This window comes from Metopolophium dirhodum, chromosome 1 (assembly GCF_019925205.1).
Source record: "Metopolophium dirhodum isolate CAU chromosome 1, ASM1992520v1, whole genome shotgun sequence".
In the NCBI taxonomy this organism is placed as follows: Eukaryota; Metazoa; Arthropoda; class Insecta; order Hemiptera; family Aphididae; genus Metopolophium; species Metopolophium dirhodum.
The window spans coordinates 41,548,409-41,566,155 of record NC_083560.1 but is presented as its reverse complement, the minus strand read 5'-3'; the positions used below and the strand labels follow the sequence as shown (position 1 = coordinate 41,566,155).

At 27.5% G+C, this 17,747-nt stretch overlaps 1 protein-coding gene across 4 annotated transcripts; it reads right to left on the bottom strand.

Moving 5' to 3' along the window:
* Positions 1-783: 783 nt before the first annotated feature.
* Positions 784-14,598, bottom strand: LOC132934825 (disks large homolog 5-like). Of its 4 annotated transcripts, none has more exons than XM_061001204.1 (20): positions 14,517-14,598; positions 13,674-13,828; positions 13,475-13,607; positions 13,270-13,405; positions 11,009-12,129; positions 10,812-10,944; positions 10,620-10,750; positions 9,156-9,432; positions 8,688-9,088; positions 6,951-7,163; positions 6,616-6,865; positions 6,363-6,532; positions 3,245-3,436; positions 2,880-3,187; positions 2,503-2,815; positions 2,283-2,407; positions 1,964-2,198; positions 1,670-1,884; positions 1,441-1,608; positions 784-1,377 (listed from the first exon to the last, which is right to left on the bottom strand). In XM_061001204.1, exons 2-20 carry the CDS (start codon positions 13,711-13,713, stop codon positions 1,286-1,288), a joined length of 4,653 nt encoding a protein of 1,550 aa, XP_060857187.1. In that variant the 5' UTR covers positions 13,714-13,828; positions 14,517-14,598; the 3' UTR covers positions 784-1,285. The 4 variants fall into 4 exon arrangements, with proteins under 4 accessions (XP_060857187.1, XP_060857189.1, XP_060857188.1 ...); XM_061001206.1 differs by having other exon boundaries at positions 3,245-3,433; XM_061001205.1 differs by lacking the exon at positions 14,517-14,598 and adding an exon at positions 14,316-14,457.
* Positions 14,599-17,747: the final 3,149 nt, after the last annotated feature.

Below are 17,747 nucleotides of genomic sequence, written 5' to 3'. Positions count from 1 at the left end.
AATATAACTTTGCAATTTTCCACCTAACCCGATAGCACATTGTAAGAAGTTGGTGAAACAGCCGTCGACCGTTGACAAGACTGAAATTAGAAAACTCGTATAACTTTAAACTAATACATGTTATAATAATATATTATATTGCTCTAAAAGCCTTGTACATTTATCAATAGAAAGTATATGTACTGGAAAAAAATTTCTGATTTACACTCGAATTGTTGTAACCTGTTAATCGTCAATAATACAAAATAGTGTAAAAATCTATGTGTAATCGTATAGGTAATAGATACATGTAGACCAAAGATAGACAATAAAAGATGTATTGTTACGAAACACAAATGTAAGTGTGATATAATTGTACATTTGTACATAATACTAATATAGGTCTATTATCACTAGGTTTATGATTGTAAAATATATACATAATAATTGAATCATATAAATTGAATATGGTTAAAAAAAAAATTATAAAAAATTAACGTTATTTGTAACGCACTACTTTATTAATGAAAAAGTAATGTAACGTAATAAAAATAATTTTAGGTAATTTAAATAAATATATTTGATGTAACGAGTAACGTAATTTCATTACTTTTTAAAAGTAATTTACCCAACACTGCTAATTAGGGTCCTACCGGAGTGTTGTCGAAGTACGAGCAATCTCGCCCACGTCGGCCCGCATGCCTAGTTGTCCCTATCTTGTAAATAAATAATAGAAAATATGTATAAACAAGACGTAATACTGATAAACCAATACGTTTATTAATTATCTCACGAAGCCGCAGATCCATCAAGATCAACTCTTTTAGACAGAAATCTTTTACAATTTATTATGTTGTATGGTTTACAAATATTTTGTTATACATTTAAGACATATAATCTCATTTACAATATTTAATTTCACACGATTTTTTAAAAAAGTAAATTACATTAATTACATAAATTATGTAATATATTTAAAATCACTACTCGATTGCTTAAAATTATTACTATTGTTGTTTTTCTAGTAAAATGTTTGATAAACCATTTAATTATAATGCTATATTTACAAACGTTTGTTGAGCATAACTAAATTTAACGTTTATTGCAAATGAAGTTCAAAAACAAATTATGGAATCAGACCATAAATTAACAGTTAATGTCACCATGGTTCACAAAACATTTGTCAATAAAAAACTTGAAGGTTACCCCCAAAGTAGTATAATAGATATAATAATAATAATAATAATGATAATAAAAAAACTTAATTGTTTTGGACGGAACAATGATTTATAAAACACTTGTTTTATCAAAGTGGAGTTGGAGAAGACACCGAAAATGTTTCACTTTGTTCTAAATCGTCGGCAGCTTTGATTTGTGTACACATGTATGGTATGGCGGCTACAATAATAGTTTAATATGTATAGTTCACGAAATATTATATATTATACTCTCAATAGAAACCTGAAATGTAATGTCGATGTTCTGGTCCAAGCTTCAATGCATGTTCATACATGTCTTTTACTGCTTTATCAGACATTTTATCATGAGAAGGCCGAGAGTCATTATCTAATTTCACTTGCTCAGTGGATTTCAACTTAATTAAGTCGGTGGTTAAAATGCTTGGTTCAGCTAGAATAAATACAAGATACATGTAATACACAGTTATTTTTGTTTATAAAATTACACTTACAATTTAACCCGATAATTCTTTGGTAAGAAGGCATCACAGTGGCATCATCGTGTAAATTACCAGAATCACTACTATACCAACCCAGGTTTATATTTGAAAAACAAGCCAATTCTTTGGAACTACTGCGTTGATGATTTTCACGTTTAAAAAAACTGCGTTTTGCATCACCTTCTAATTTTTCTCCGCTACATCTAATTGCAAGTTCTTCTTCAACTCTAAACATAAAAAATTAAACTTAGCAATGAATCATTGTATTGAAAAATGTTATAACACTTAAATTTAAAATATAATTACTTGTATTTACTGGGTATAATGCCAACTTGTTGTCTATAACCATTGTGATCAACTAACCACGCTCGCCAATTGCCCGGAACACCATTATACATTGTGTTATCTACATACAGAATATCATCTTTACGAAATTGTAGCTGAGAAGAATTACTACCAGCTTCATTTAATTCAATTGTACGATCAAACAGTGCTCGGATATAAAAGCTATCACCAGGTTTATCCTTTATTTCATTGTATTCTATTATAATAAACCAATGATTAAATACATATTTTTTCGTTTAGAAACATTTAATAATCATTTTTAAATAATTTTACTACTTACTATCAATTAAATATTGTGCTAGAACTGTGACTTTTTCAGTTGGCTTGGCTAATTCAAAAGCTGCTTCTTCAGCAGTCGCTTCTCTTAAATCTGTTCCATTACATTCAAGTATACAATCACCAGTTCTGTGTAGAAAAAAATATTTGTAAATAAACTATAAATTTATTCTTAAGATTAATTAAACAAATTAAAAGTTTAGACAAATTTAAAGTTGCCGTACCGTAAACCTGCGTTATAAGCCAATGAATTTAAGTTAACACTTTGTACAAATATTCCAACAGCATTTCCGCCAACTAGGCTTATTCCTAAGTTACTACACTTCTTTGTCTCCATGATAAAATAGTGTGGCTCATATGCTATTAAACTTCTACTATCTGTATTTCGATCACTCTTTCGTCGAGTTAATGTAGCCATGCCATGAGCTATAACTGAAGCATATGTAGACTTTCTTTTAACAGTAGGTGAACTGCATGGTGTTGGAGTTTCTGAACCGCTGCTTGTTGAACTTTTGGTGCGTTGTAACTCTTGGTATTCTAAAAACATAACTTAGTTAACATTTATTTATACAAAACTATTAATGGATTAATTAAGACATACCATCTGGGCTGTATTGTACTAGCATGATAACTGAGTTTCCACACTGCTGTAAAATATTTTCGGCAAACTGATATGTTGCACATCTCATGTTTATTCCACAAACTTCTAATAGCTGATCTCCGACTTGAATACCTACTTTGTAAGCCACACTATGTTCATTAGTAACAGAAGATACAAAAACTCCACTACTGTCAACACAAAATATCTTAATTCCTAGAGGTTCGCCTGATTTCTCTATACTGATCCGTCTCAACTCGCCAGACAATGGACCATTTTGAACACCTCTTAGTAGTGGTCTTTTGAAATATCTAAAATATTTATTTTAATAGTATTAAGACTGTTAATAATTTAGTTTTAATACTAACTTTGATGCCCAATCATATACAGTTTGTCGCTTGTTGGCAGGCATAGATATTTGTCCAGGATTAAGAACTTCAACTTTAAAAGTAAGTATTGGGCTATCCCTTTCACTACTTATAGATCTATTAATACTCCCAGTCGATATACCAACAGCACCACCACTACTTTTATTAGTCACGCTTGGGTTGGAAGTGCTTCTAAGTAAAATAAGTAATACGTTGATTCATATTTATTATTATTATATTAAAATTATACAATTTTATTTATCAAATGGTACTTAACAAAACAGAATATTTTAATAAATATCCACCCTTACAGTAATATTAATATTTTCAAAAACTTATATCATTTAATAAAAAAAAAAAATACTTTGAATACAGTGAAATTTCCATACAACAAACTTCCATTTAACAACATTTTCTGTTTAAAACAATATTTTTGAGAACCAAATTTATTTTGCTCTGCTCTAATGAAATTCTCTATAATACAAATAATTTTTTTAAGTTTCAAAACATAATATTAGGTATCTAATAAAATATTTCATTGATATTATAATTTGATGTTAAAAAGCAAATAAGTATATAAAGTTTATAATAACTAATAAGTATACAGGGAAGATCCATTCAATTTAAAACACTCAATATTTCAGAAATCACTAATGTTTTTGAAAAATTTTTTTTACATTATTATAAGTAGTTTTAAAATCAATATTTTGTGGGAAAAGATTATAGTTGAACTAATTTTTTAGTTTTTACTCTTTTGAATAATATACATTTCATATTATGAAGAAAATATTATTCAAAGTATTTCAATCTATAAAAATCAATGTTAGAACAAGTCGTTTATTAGTAAACTGTTATAACCTTAAATACTGATAACTAATAAAATTTTTGATCAAAATTCAATTTTAATATAGGTTGTAACAAAAAGACCTGAAAAATTTTTTTTGCTACTAAACCATATGACAACAATTGTGAAAATTATATTGCTAATAAGTACAGTGAAACCTCGATAACTCTAACAGATATAAGTTAAATTTTCAATAATTAAAAGGAATAACTTCGCCCCTCCAATTCAATAAGTAAGTACAACTTTTTCTATAACTAAAATGTTCGATAATTCAAATTTTTTTTCACCCCCAACCGATTTGAATTATTGAGGTTTTACTGTAATTTAAGAAATATTATCATGTCAAGAAATTCCCAAAAACAATATTTAAAAAAATGTAATTATGTTCTAAATTAATTTATTCAAAAAACTATTGATATTTAAAAAATTCTAAAATATAAACTACTTGACTTAGAATAATGTTTTTAGCATCAAAATTGTTCTTATAACCACATATACAAACATTGGCTATTTTGAATTTTTCTAAAAAAATTAATCAAATTTAAAATTTTTTTATAATACAAGTGTAGGCAGCAAAACTGACTATAAAGTGTAAATTTAAATTTATATATTTATAAAAAAAAAAGGTGGAAAAGTAGGTACCGTTCTGCTGTAAAATAGTTGTTGAGCATGTTGTAATGGATGTGTTATATTTTAATTTAATGATAAATTATTGCATACAAAAAACGATTCTAAGCGGTGACAATGGTCAGCCTAGAATACTTTTTCTTTTTGAATTATGTAGAAAAACGTGCTGGGAACCTTCAATTAAAATTTCTAATGATAGCCATGAAAAAAAAAACTATTATTAATTTCTAACTGAAAAATTATTTGAAAAAATTATTATGGCTATAAATAGTTAAAAATAGATTACAAATTATACCATATATGGAAAATTCAAGTATAATTAATAATTAGTGAATATTTTAAGAGTTCAAGGTTATTTGTTATCTTAAAACAACAAAATATCAAAAATCGATTAATGGGAATTCTAAAATTTACCACCGAATATCAAATAGTGTAAAAATTATAAATTCAAGCACTCATAAAAAATGAATGTTTTGTTTAAGTAAACTTTTTTTTGTTATGGGTAGAAAAACTTATATCAAATCTTCTATTAAAATAAAATTTTAGCTATGAAAAGAAAAACTTTTATGAATTTCTAACTATAAAATAATTTCAAAAATTTCTCATGGTTATAGCTCAAATATTCAAAATTGTTTGAAAATACTACCTTGTACGGTAAATGGTATTTTTAATATTTGGTGATAATTTGAAGAGTCAAACGTTATTCGTTTTGAACTACAACAAAATATCAAAAATGTATAGATGAAATTCGTTAATTTACCGATGAAAATCAAATATCATAAAAATTTTAAATCCTAATGCACATATAAAAATGAATGCTTCTTTCCAGTAAATTTTTTTTTTTGCTTAACGTAGGAAATTTTGTGGAAAATCTTCTATCAATATTTTTAATGTAAGATATGAAAGGAAAAATATGAAATTTATTGAAAATTTGATAAATTTTGTCAACATATGAACTTGAATGCATATACAAAATAATCGTGTTCATGTATCTTTAATATTTTCGAACTTACATAAAGGAAACTCATACGGAACCTTGCATTAAAGTGTCTAGGTTTTTACTAAGTGAATAAGTTTTTAACGAGAATAATTTCAAAAGAATTTCTTAATGCTATAACTAGCTTAAAAAGAGTCAAAATATTTCGTAGATGTTACTATTCATTAAAAATGCTAGGTAAATAAATATTTAATGACAATTTTTAAATGTCTACAGCTATTAGTTTTTGAGTTACACAAAAAAATTAAATCGATTTTTTCAAAACTTTGTTTTGCGTAAAAATTACTATTTTTTCACTTTTTCTTTGTTTTTCTTGACAGTTTCTAAAACTACTTAATATTTTGTATTTTGTCCTCCCAAAAGTACCAACTCAATTCACTTTTCTATCAGAAAACATTTTGATCTCAAAAATCTAAGCATTTTTATTTTTTATTTACTGAGTACAAAATAATACAAATACTAAATTTTCATTTAGCAGAACAAATTTTATGTTTCTATCTTTAATATAAATGTATAAGACTGATTCAACCTAACAAGACAAAATTAGTTTTACTAAACACAAAAATGCTATTTTTTAAGGTTGTAAGACAGAAATAACACATACTTCAAAATAAAAATTTACACTTAAAAAGAAAAAATTACAAACATACCCAAACCGCGGAGTTTCACTCCTTCTAGGAAATGTACCAACTTTATAACCATGATAAGATTTCAGCATATCTTCACCACGATAGCTATTATTAGTCATTAAGCGATGAGGTGATCTATTTTTATGTCTATTATAGAGCATATCAAGGGATGGAGAGCGACTGTGATGAAACTGTATAAAGATACATTATCTAGATTAATAACAACTAACAAGTAAATGTATATGATATTTATTTCATATATATTTTAATTTACTTGAGAAACATGACTGTGAGGAGTTTCAAAACAATTTAACATTGATTCCGGCCTAGGGGTAGGATATGATTGTGAATATCTACTATATCGTGGAATGAGAACATTAGATGATGGTGGTCTAAACATATTATGTGATGTAGGTCTTGCTGCAAGGGTATTTCCAGCATTACTATCAGTAATGCTATATTTGTATTTACCAGTTATCTTTTTAACATAATAGTCCATTACATCTTTACCAACTTTACCAGATCTATTTAAATAAAGTAAGGAAATAGTTTCAAATATACTTTATTTTAATAAGATTATAATTTTATAGCATAAAATAAAATATTTACCTGACAGAGAAATCTATAGATGATACATCATTTTTTGATATATTTTGAGATGACCGAGACGGAAGATTATTAAAAAGTATGGATAACGGCCAACGTTCCTTATTTTTACGAGGATGAAGTATTGTCCCAGTTCCATGTTCAATTACAGGGCTACTTCTAGTTTTTGGCCACGTACCACTAATCTTGTCTAATTCCTTAGATTTTCTATGTCGACTATAAAAATAAAAATCACAAAATGTATGTTTATTAAATAATTATAAAATAAATATACCTAACTATAAAAAAAATAAATGAATGCAATGAACTAATTTACATCTACCTAAGAGTTTTGTATAATTATGTAGAAGTTATTGGTTTTGACTTGATCTAAAACAATTTGTATGATATTTTAGTATTCATTTGAAACTGGTATAATATAAAATAATATTGCAGAAAAAATTATGTCCCCCATTAAATTCTAGTGCTTTGAAGCGTCACATCAAATTATGAATAATTTATTTGTAAAAATGAACATCTTACAATGCAAAATATATTTTATTTAAAAATTGTAATAATTATTTCCATACTCGTAAATTGTTGTTTGTATAGCTGTTTCTATGTCTCTCTCTTTTTGTTAAATGGTAAGTCATTATATAGAAGGTTATGTATTTCATTCACCATTGATTTATCGGGCCAAAAGTAAAACCAAAAGTATGAATGTCAATAAAAATTTATTTGTTGTGAAAAAAACTTAAAAATTTAATATAAGACTCTTAACATATTGTTACAATGACATTTGAAAAATATTAAAAATCCATGGGCACAATTTTTTTTTTATAAGCATTAAAAGTTTAAAGTTTGATTTTTGACAACAGTTAACTATGACATTTAAAATTTAATAAATATTATATAGTAAAAATTTTATAAAATATTCAACTTTTATAGCTAGGGATGAATATTTAAAACAATGTTCCATGTAAATTACGTTATTCAATATAATATTATCAAATATACTTAGTAATATCATAGGCTGTCTGACCGTCATCGCTCAGAATCTTTTTTCTTATACAATGATATTATATTATTGAATTCAAATTTAACGCCATACATTATAGTGACCCACTTGTAACCTACTGTACAGCAGAGCAACATCCACTTGTCTATTTTTTTTTACTTTTATTTTTATAATTGTAATTTCTGAATAAAATTTTTTTTAAACATTATATTATAATATAATGGTTTATTCAATGAAATGCAATGTATCCAGTGACTTTAATGTCATGAGAATAATATTAATAAATAATAAATTGTAGAAGTCAGTTAATTAAAAAATGTGGCTGCTTTGAAATAATTTGTTTGTTTTTATTGTAAGTAAGTTGAGATGCAAGTGAAGGGAATAATTTTTTTATAGGTATTGATACAAACTGTACGCAGTATACTGGCACGACTTTTGTTACCATAATATTAATTTGGGGAACCTATCAAAAAACTAAAAAGACGCAAATAACTAATGATATCTTTAAGATGAAACTGGCAGCTACTGCTTGATTCTGTGATGGATTAGGCAGTTATTTAAATAAAGCGTTAATGATACAAAAAATTTCTTTTAAAAAGTAACAAAAGCCTAAGGAATTTAATGCTAAAAATTTGGAAAAATCTGTGCACATTGAGAAAAATTGATTATGAAGAAATTATATTAGTAGATATTATGTTAAAAATAAAGAAACTATATTAATCCAAGAAAAAATAAATAATTACTTAAGATATTTAGTAGTAGTGGGAAGTGCAGGATGTGGTTTAAAAGCATCAGTTGCAGAATCTAATTCTGCTATAGCATCTTTTTGATCTTGTTCAGAGTTAGAAATAATGACAGGTGAAGGATTTCTTTGAGATTTTTCTGGTACATCAAGCATCACTCTTATTGACTGAACATATTGAGGTTTTTTATAAGATTCTTGATGTATTGAATAACTAGATTTATCTGTTTGTGTTGTACTATTAGTATATTTTTTATAAATATCACGATTTGGACTGGAACCACAATTGTCTGCGCAGTATGTAGATTTCATAGTTGTAATAGTTAATACATCACCAAGTCCATAGAGTAATAGCATAGCTTCTTTTGAATGTTTTACATTATCTACTGTTGTGTTGTTAATCTAAAAAAAAAAACAGCCATAAGAATATCCAGACAAATAATTTATTTTCATTTAAACATTTACTTACACTTAACACTCTATCACCAACATCTAAATTTCCATCTTTAGCAGCCATTGAACCAGGTGTTATTTTACTAATGTATACACCAGTTTCCAATGAGATTCCATGATGATAATTGTTTACTTTAAGTTGAGTTGTGAAAAGACTCCTTGATGGATAAGCAGGCTTTCTTCGGCTTACAACCAAAGTAGCACTGCTTAATGATCTCATAGTCTCCAAAACTAACTGCTTACTAATTGATGTACAATCAAGGCTATTCACTCTTAATATACAATCATTAACTCTAGAAAAAAAAAACTTACATAGATATTATCAAATGGTATATAAAAAAAATTAAATATTTTAAGTTATCATTTATATTTATTAAATAATTAAGTATAACGGTTCAGAGGAAGTCATCACACTATTTGATTTCTCTTTCAAACCCACACAAAACATAGAAAATATTTACTCACCAGAACTAATTTAATGTTGTAACTTATTAGCTATAATATTTAAGTGAATTGACCCAACATAAGATTATTATCTGAGGTTTAAAGTGAGTTACAAACATTATAATAGTTATAATGCACTTTGAAATTAAAACATCAATAAAAGCCTATGAAGTGCTTTAGATAATACTCTATACTTTAATTATTATAATTGGTCAATTCACTTCAATATCAAAACTACCAACACCAAATTGGTTCTTCAGAATTCCAATTTGCTATGTTGCACATAGATCAGAGACAGTAAACAAACAGTACACTGATATATTTTTAAACAATGGGGATTTTGTTAGGAGCTCCTACCTATAAAGTATACTATATTCCAAATAAAATCAGGCTTGGGAGGCCGAGTTGTGCGAATGGGTGTGGCTTAGTTTTCGTGGCAGCGCCTGATGCACCGCCGTAGTGGGGACAGCATCTGACCGTCGAGAAAACGGGTCGCCACCGAAGCCTGATCTTATTTGGAATAGAGTATAGTAATGTAATGCAATGTAACGTAGTATAAACATTTTCAGTATGTGTAATAACTCTATGAACCGATCGTCCAGTGAAAACGGAAATGTGCTTACACAACCCTTTTGATCTACACAGATTATAGACAGAGCCTAAGTCCACACTGGACAAGCAGTAGTGTTACTATCATCAATTAGGCTGAACATGGTAAAAATATAATTTGTAGATTTTCTTCAATCTTTCTCAAATATAAACATATTTTTCCGTAAGTAAATTCTTTCACGTAAACGGATCGTCCTTAACTATTATCAACATAAGAGTGTTGGAAATAAGTAAGCGCTCAACAGTTTATTTGTCTAAGTTTTGAATAAAAAAAAAAGTATAGGTTGGATGTTGTACTTCTGAGATATATATGTATTTAAATAATTGAATTGACTATTTGACTCTTATATATAATATATTATGTACATACTATATAGTTATAGTATAAATATTAACATATTTTTAAAATAATATAGTAGATTCAAACCTCAATTTCCTTGCTGAAACACATCCTTTATTGACAGATGATATATAAATTGCATTATCATTCGGATACAAAGGACTATCTCTTCCACCAAGTAAATCAATCCCTAAATCTTCATTTGTTCCCAAAACACCCTAAAAATATACATTTACAGTAAATCATACGTAAACTGATAATATTTTAAGTAACACTTACCAAATCAATATTTAATATTTCTGTATCCCAGTCTTGAAGGTCGGTATCTATTGCAGAATCCTGACTGTAACAACCTGTAGCCTGTAATTTTAGTAAACGAACTTCTTTTTCTAATTGAGATCCTATTTTTTCCCTACAATATAAGAAAACATATTTGCATAAGAAAAAAGTTGCATTTTAAGCTATTATTATCATACTTAAATTCAATGTGATTTTTAGCTGTATCACTTTTTTGTTTCATTATGTCACCACAGTCTCTAATAACACGTGCTAACTTGCTCACAGCGTCATCGAGCTGCTTTCTTAAACTGTTACAGAGTGTTCGTATACTTTCACGCTCTAACACAATTTTATCGCGTTCACTAAAAGCCCAATCACGACGTCTCTTAGATATTTTTGCTTCCTCTAGAGACTCATCTAATTCATTATGATATTTATTTGCTAAATTTCTTAAACGTTCAATTTCCTGATTAGCTAGATCTAGATTATCTATACGTTCTTTTTGACAAGAGTTAAGTAAATCTAAAGAAGCATCTTGTTCTCGTGAATCATTTCTATTTTTTCTTTCTCTTTCTCTAGTGAAGTCATAATTTAAATAACTCTTAAATTCTCTTTGAGATTCATTTTTAGCTGTTATTACTCCAAATCTTTCTTGATAATCATTACATTCTTTAAATGCTTTATCACGATCATGTAATGCTGATGATATTTCACGTTTTAATGATTCAACGTGCAATTGTAGAGTTGTTTTTTCATCTCTACAAGATTTTATTTCATTTTCCAATAATTTATTTTTGTTGTAAGCTTGAGATAAATCTTCAGAGAGTTTTTCGACTTCATTATTAACAATATCACGCTCACTCATAATGAGTCTATATTCTTCAACAGCATCATCATGAGCTTTATTCAATTCTTTAAGTTCCTTTTTAATTTTTACACTATAAGTAACAGCAGCTTCCATATCTATGACTGCTTTTTTATTTTGTTGTTGAACTTTTTGTATAGCATCTTGAAGATTACTACGTTCCTGAACTGTTAAATTCAATTGGTGTAAAGCAGCTATATACTGTTGTCTAAAACCATATTTTTCTCGAAAAGCTATATCGCGTTCTTTAAATATATCATTACATTGTTTTTTTAGTTGATTTATTTCATCTTTCATCATGTTCATTTTTTCAACAGCTGCTGAATGAGTAGTGTGCAAGTCTTCATATGCCTTTCTCAAAGCTTCATAATCTTCTGGAATTGAATCATATGGGATGAAGTGATCATTAAGCGAATCACCACTTGCTGTATCTTCAGGAACTTCAGGAATATCCTGAAAAAATATTTTAATGGTGTCAAAATACAATTTTAAATTATTTTATGTTATAATTTATTATCCTATCTATGCTAAAATATATTATTGAAAAAAATAAATACTAAAAATACAAATTTTGTATCAAATATTCAAGTAAAATCCCCTTCAATAGAATGATGTAAACCATAAGTAAAATAAAAATTGATTTGTTCATCTCACTAAACTTTATCTCATTTCATTACATGGTAGTTCATAGCAATAAGTATTTGTTATTTTATTTTTTATTTGTACTGTATTGTTATCATATCATTTATGAACATTATTTGTTACTATCTAATTTATGTATTTGTGCCTGGCATGTTTATATCTTAAATAAAAATTTAAAAAAAGACTATTTTATTTTTGTAGTAATTGTAGGCTAAAAATCTCGGTAAAAATAGCCTATGAGGTTAATACCAATACTTACTTCTATTAAAGTATCAGTGGCAATATTTAACTTATAAAGTATTAGATTATGCAAGTAAATCTTAAAATAAGTATGAAGTATGACTGTCCAAATTTGATTGTTCCAATGTATAAAATCCTATTAAAAAAAGTTAGTTTTTTGAAAATGTTATTGGGGCTACCACAAGTTAAGAAAAATGAGCATGGAAATTAAACTAAATGTATGCTCTTTTACATTATTCAACTTTTATTTCAAATATTTTCTCCTTCCAAAATCCATAAACTATCAAGAGATAATAAGATACATATTGTTATCTTATAAAGTAATATACTTAAAGTTAACTAACGCTTAAAAAAAAAAAAAATTCATATAGGCTAAATAATTAGTATATCAAATTAAATTTGTATTTACTATTTAGCATTAGAATTTAACGTATTTAGTACGCATATGTGTTAAGAATTTGATTAGAGTATTAGACAAGATCAAAAATACTGAACTGAAATTCATAACAAGATGCTGAACAAACAGTTTATAGGCAGTAATCTACTAAAATGTCATTAATACCATAAATAATGGTCCTACTATTATATAACTACTTTATTAATACCTATACAGATTACTAAGACATTTTGAAATTGGATAAAATAAAAATACTCTGTAAAATAAATTTTGTTCCGTATTCTAATGTTTAAAAATCAATAAGAAATATGTACCTGTTCAGATCTATTCCAAATTTGTTTCGTGGCAGCTAGTTTAGCACCGAATGAAAATGGTTCTTGATTTTGACTACAGTTATATTCTAATTCTTTTCTTGTCTGGTCGTATCTTTGCACTGTTTCTCCGTATTGTCTGTGTAATGAAACAAAATATGTGATACTTAAATTGTTACCAGTAATCAACATTAAAATAATTATATACCTTCTCAACATCATCAACTCCTGCATCGCTATATCACATTTTTGCTTTAATCGATCATAATCACGTTCACGGTTACTATTAGCAACTCGATTCCGATCATAACTTCGATCTGAATAACTTCGCGTAAGCATATCTATCATAGAACAAAAAATAAAATTATAATAGGTATACTCACATGCCCGTAATTATTTTTACAAACCAGTATTTTTAGAATTTTTAATAGTACTGGTTGAAGACATCTTAATAGTACAGAATCGTCAGCATCGTTTTTATGTTTTTAGCTTTGACAATTTCATGTTAATTGTGGTATGATTTGATAGTGTTTGTAACGGGTTGTGCTGAATTTATCCTTGACTAATAGATGAAGTAAAATAACATAATCAATTAATGTAAGAATTTTTTTATATTCAAAGATTTGAGCAATTATTAAAATGGAAAATAAATTTAAATGTGTAGAAACAATAAAACGGGTTGAAAAAAATATAATATACCTACTATATTATGTAGGTACCTAACAAAAAATAAAATATTGCAAACTGTAAAGGTAAATATTATAGATAGTAAATACTAATGAAAATTCGATGTCGAAATTGTATAATTTTATCAACAATGAAATTGATAATTATAAATCGTCGCATCTCCGATGTAACGATTTTAAGGCCTAGAAAAATTCGTAAGAACGACGGAGATATGACGTTTGCTAATTAGGGAATTAGGCTGACCAAATGTTTGAAACGTTATTTTCCTCTCCTGTAAAAATTACCATTTTGGACTTACAACGATTTAAGCCGATATATTATATAAAAATGATTTAGATTTATCTCGACCTATTTATTTCGACCTATTTGGTCGAACTATTTTAAATGAAATATTGAGACGGCCAATCAAACACACATAAATAACGAAAACGCGATCAGTACCACCTTAATCATTTAAACCTTCGGAATACAGACTTTCGGTGGCATTTAAAGTGTTACAAAAACTTTATAAACGAAGTACAAACATTATTAAACGCATACAAATATAATAAAACATAAAATACCTGATTGCCAGACGCTAGACGCCAGACGCCAAACAATATTACGGTGATAACAATAATATTACTATCATACCGCAACAGTATACACGACCACAATTATTATTGTAATTATTAATGTAATATTTGAACAAGATAACATTGTATCAAACGTTTTTGTAATATATATCCTTTTGAACGCATACCATTGGAATAAATGTTTATTTGATCTTAACAAAATATATCGGAACAGACATGGTTTGGCAAATCGTTAATTGGAACAAATGTTGGAACCTAACCTAACCTACAATTAACAATTTTAGAATAAACCATTTGTTCCAAAAATAATATGTTCCAGTAAATATTTTGCCCCTATATTGTTCCCATTTCCCGAGCACTGGCCTTAGATCATATACTATGAATGGAGCCACAGCGTATTAAATCAATACAAAAAACGTTGCCGGTTTAGCGACGAGTCACCGAATTAGGGGGTCAATATGCGCATGCGCAACGTGACTTCTCGCATATTTATCCACAGATACCCATTGTACCTATGGATAATTATGCGAGGAGTCGCATTGCCCTTGCGAACATTGATCGCCTAATTCGGTGATTCGTCGCTATATCGGAAACAAAATCATACGCTGCAGCACTATCCATAGTATATGATCAAAGGCATTGGCGCGCGTGTAATCTCGGGTCCGCAAGGTTTGCGTTTGCTACCCGCGCCGATTAAATTTGTAAGGGCCGATCAGAACAGATTTGGGTTTAGTCCTTTGACCTTTAGTCTTTTAAACTGCAGATTTTATTCCTCTATTACCTACTATAAAATATGAATAATTGTTATAAATATACTTACACATTTTTATAAAAATATACACTGCGACGTAGAATATTATAGGTACAGTCATAGCCAGTGCCGCAACTAGGATACTTGAAGGCCTGGACCCAATCAATTTATGCGGCCCTGAGCTGAAAGACCTAAGGTTTATGTACGTAATATTGTTTCATGGGCAAAAAAAAAAACAGCGACTATTTTATAACTTGATACACGCAAAAAAAAATTAGAATAATAATTATTACTATTAAATATTGTCAATATCAAACCAATTAAAAAGAGTACTTCTTGGAAATTTTTCGACAGTTTTATACTGATTATTTGTAAAAATAATGGCAGTAACACATTTGGCACATAAGATATTTTATATTGGAATTTGGGAGACTGAAATTTGTTTTTATATTGGACTAAATGAAATGTGGATATGATACTGGAGACATTAATTAATAATAAAATTATCGATTGTACAAAATTGAGACCATAAGTTGTTCAAGAATGATATGGATTTTAGAACTTAGGTATTTTGACTTCACTAATAATTTAGTTCCTCAGAATTATATGCCAGTCAAATTTCCTTTAAACAAAAAAATTAATTAAATTAAATTAATTACAATTTTTTATACATCAGAAAATACAAAATTCAAAATATATTTGAAATACATATTTAAAATTGATTTAATTGATATACTATACCCGTCCCTGGATAATATAATAATGGACTGTCATCTTCGATGTGATGGTGGTGGGCAGTGGTGCCCAAGATATATTTTTCATGTGTAGCAAGAAATAATTTTATCCACTCACAAACTCAAAATTATATTATTTTATACATTTTACCATATTATTTTAATTAATAATATTAGTAAATATTAAGGTATCAACCAATATAATTTGTGATGAATAATGAACATATTTTAAGTTAATTATTTTATGTTATTATACCCACCCATCCCTTATTTTCAGGGTGTAGCGACCGTTACACCCAGTAATAGGGTTGGGTGCTACTGGTGCTGGGAAGAGGTGATAGGATGTTTCGTAAACGTCTTATCGATCCTTCCATCAAATCGCTCAGCGTGTATTGACAACTACTTAATTGTTACCAGCGTGTATCTTGAATGTTGGTTTAAGTCGTTTAACTACGGAGTATGGCTTACCTAAAATAATTGTAAATTTCAAATACTTTTTTACTCTACCAAAAGCATATTATACAAAATGGAAAAAAGTAATTAGGAATGCTAATTATAATGAAACATTAGTAAAATTTGTATGTGTAGTAAATTTCTTATCTGAAGATATAATAACCAAATATTTGGGTCCACAGGATGTTGCTAATATATATCACTCCGATATATGAATTTAAATATTTTTAATGTACCTAATATGTTTAACTTATTCATATAGGATTGCAATAAATAATAATACAGCAGGCTTACTTTTTTTTTTAACCTATGTAGGTAGGTTATGTTTATACCGACAGTTTTAAAGTCGTTCGACTCAGACTTAATTTTACTTTTTAGGAAAGTCAAAACAATGTTTCCCTTGCCTATTTACGTTTTTTTTAATGTATAAAGAACCTATTTTATTTTTAAATCCTGTCCTTATATTTTTTTTCCTGAAAAACGATGTGAATAGAATAATAACAGCAGATACAACTATAGGGTCATAGGAAACTAATGCTACATATTAACATGTTTTAATATTTATTTTACCTTCAAAACCTAAAATATATCGAATGATAATGATGCGATAATAATAATTTTTAACTTAACTACTAACTTACTAAATTTATTTTTTAATTAACGTGAAATTAACGAATTCATTTTTCATTAATTTTTTATTTCTAAGTCAATTTATTTTGTTTTTAATTTTTTTACATTTCATTATTTGAGTCTATTTTGTTGCCATGTCAAATAGTCAATAATATGATATAGTTTACCTATATATGCTATAATATTGTTGTTATCGACGATCGACGATGCACGTCGTCGTCATTTCAGGAAAAAATTAATACCAACACTAAAATCTAAAAATAAAAACCAATTACCTATTGTTTTTTTTCCATTTTACGGTTTTGTGCGATGTCGATGTGGTACTGTAATTTTAACAGTATTCAGTTGTGAACTTTTGGTTTCACATTACAGTGTATTCACGCTGATAGTTTAAACATTAAAATTAAAAATACCTACTCATCGTATTATGATTTACACAAATAATATTTGTTTGAAAGACAACTAAATATAATACTAATTTATTATTTTTAGGTATTTATTATTATTTATTAGTTATTACTTATTAGATAGGTAACTTCTGTACTTAAAAACACAATATATACTATATGTGTATGCATATTAACTTAACAACTGAGTTAAAAAAAAAATAATAATTAACTCGCCCAGTCTTGTGTATTTATAATTCATTTT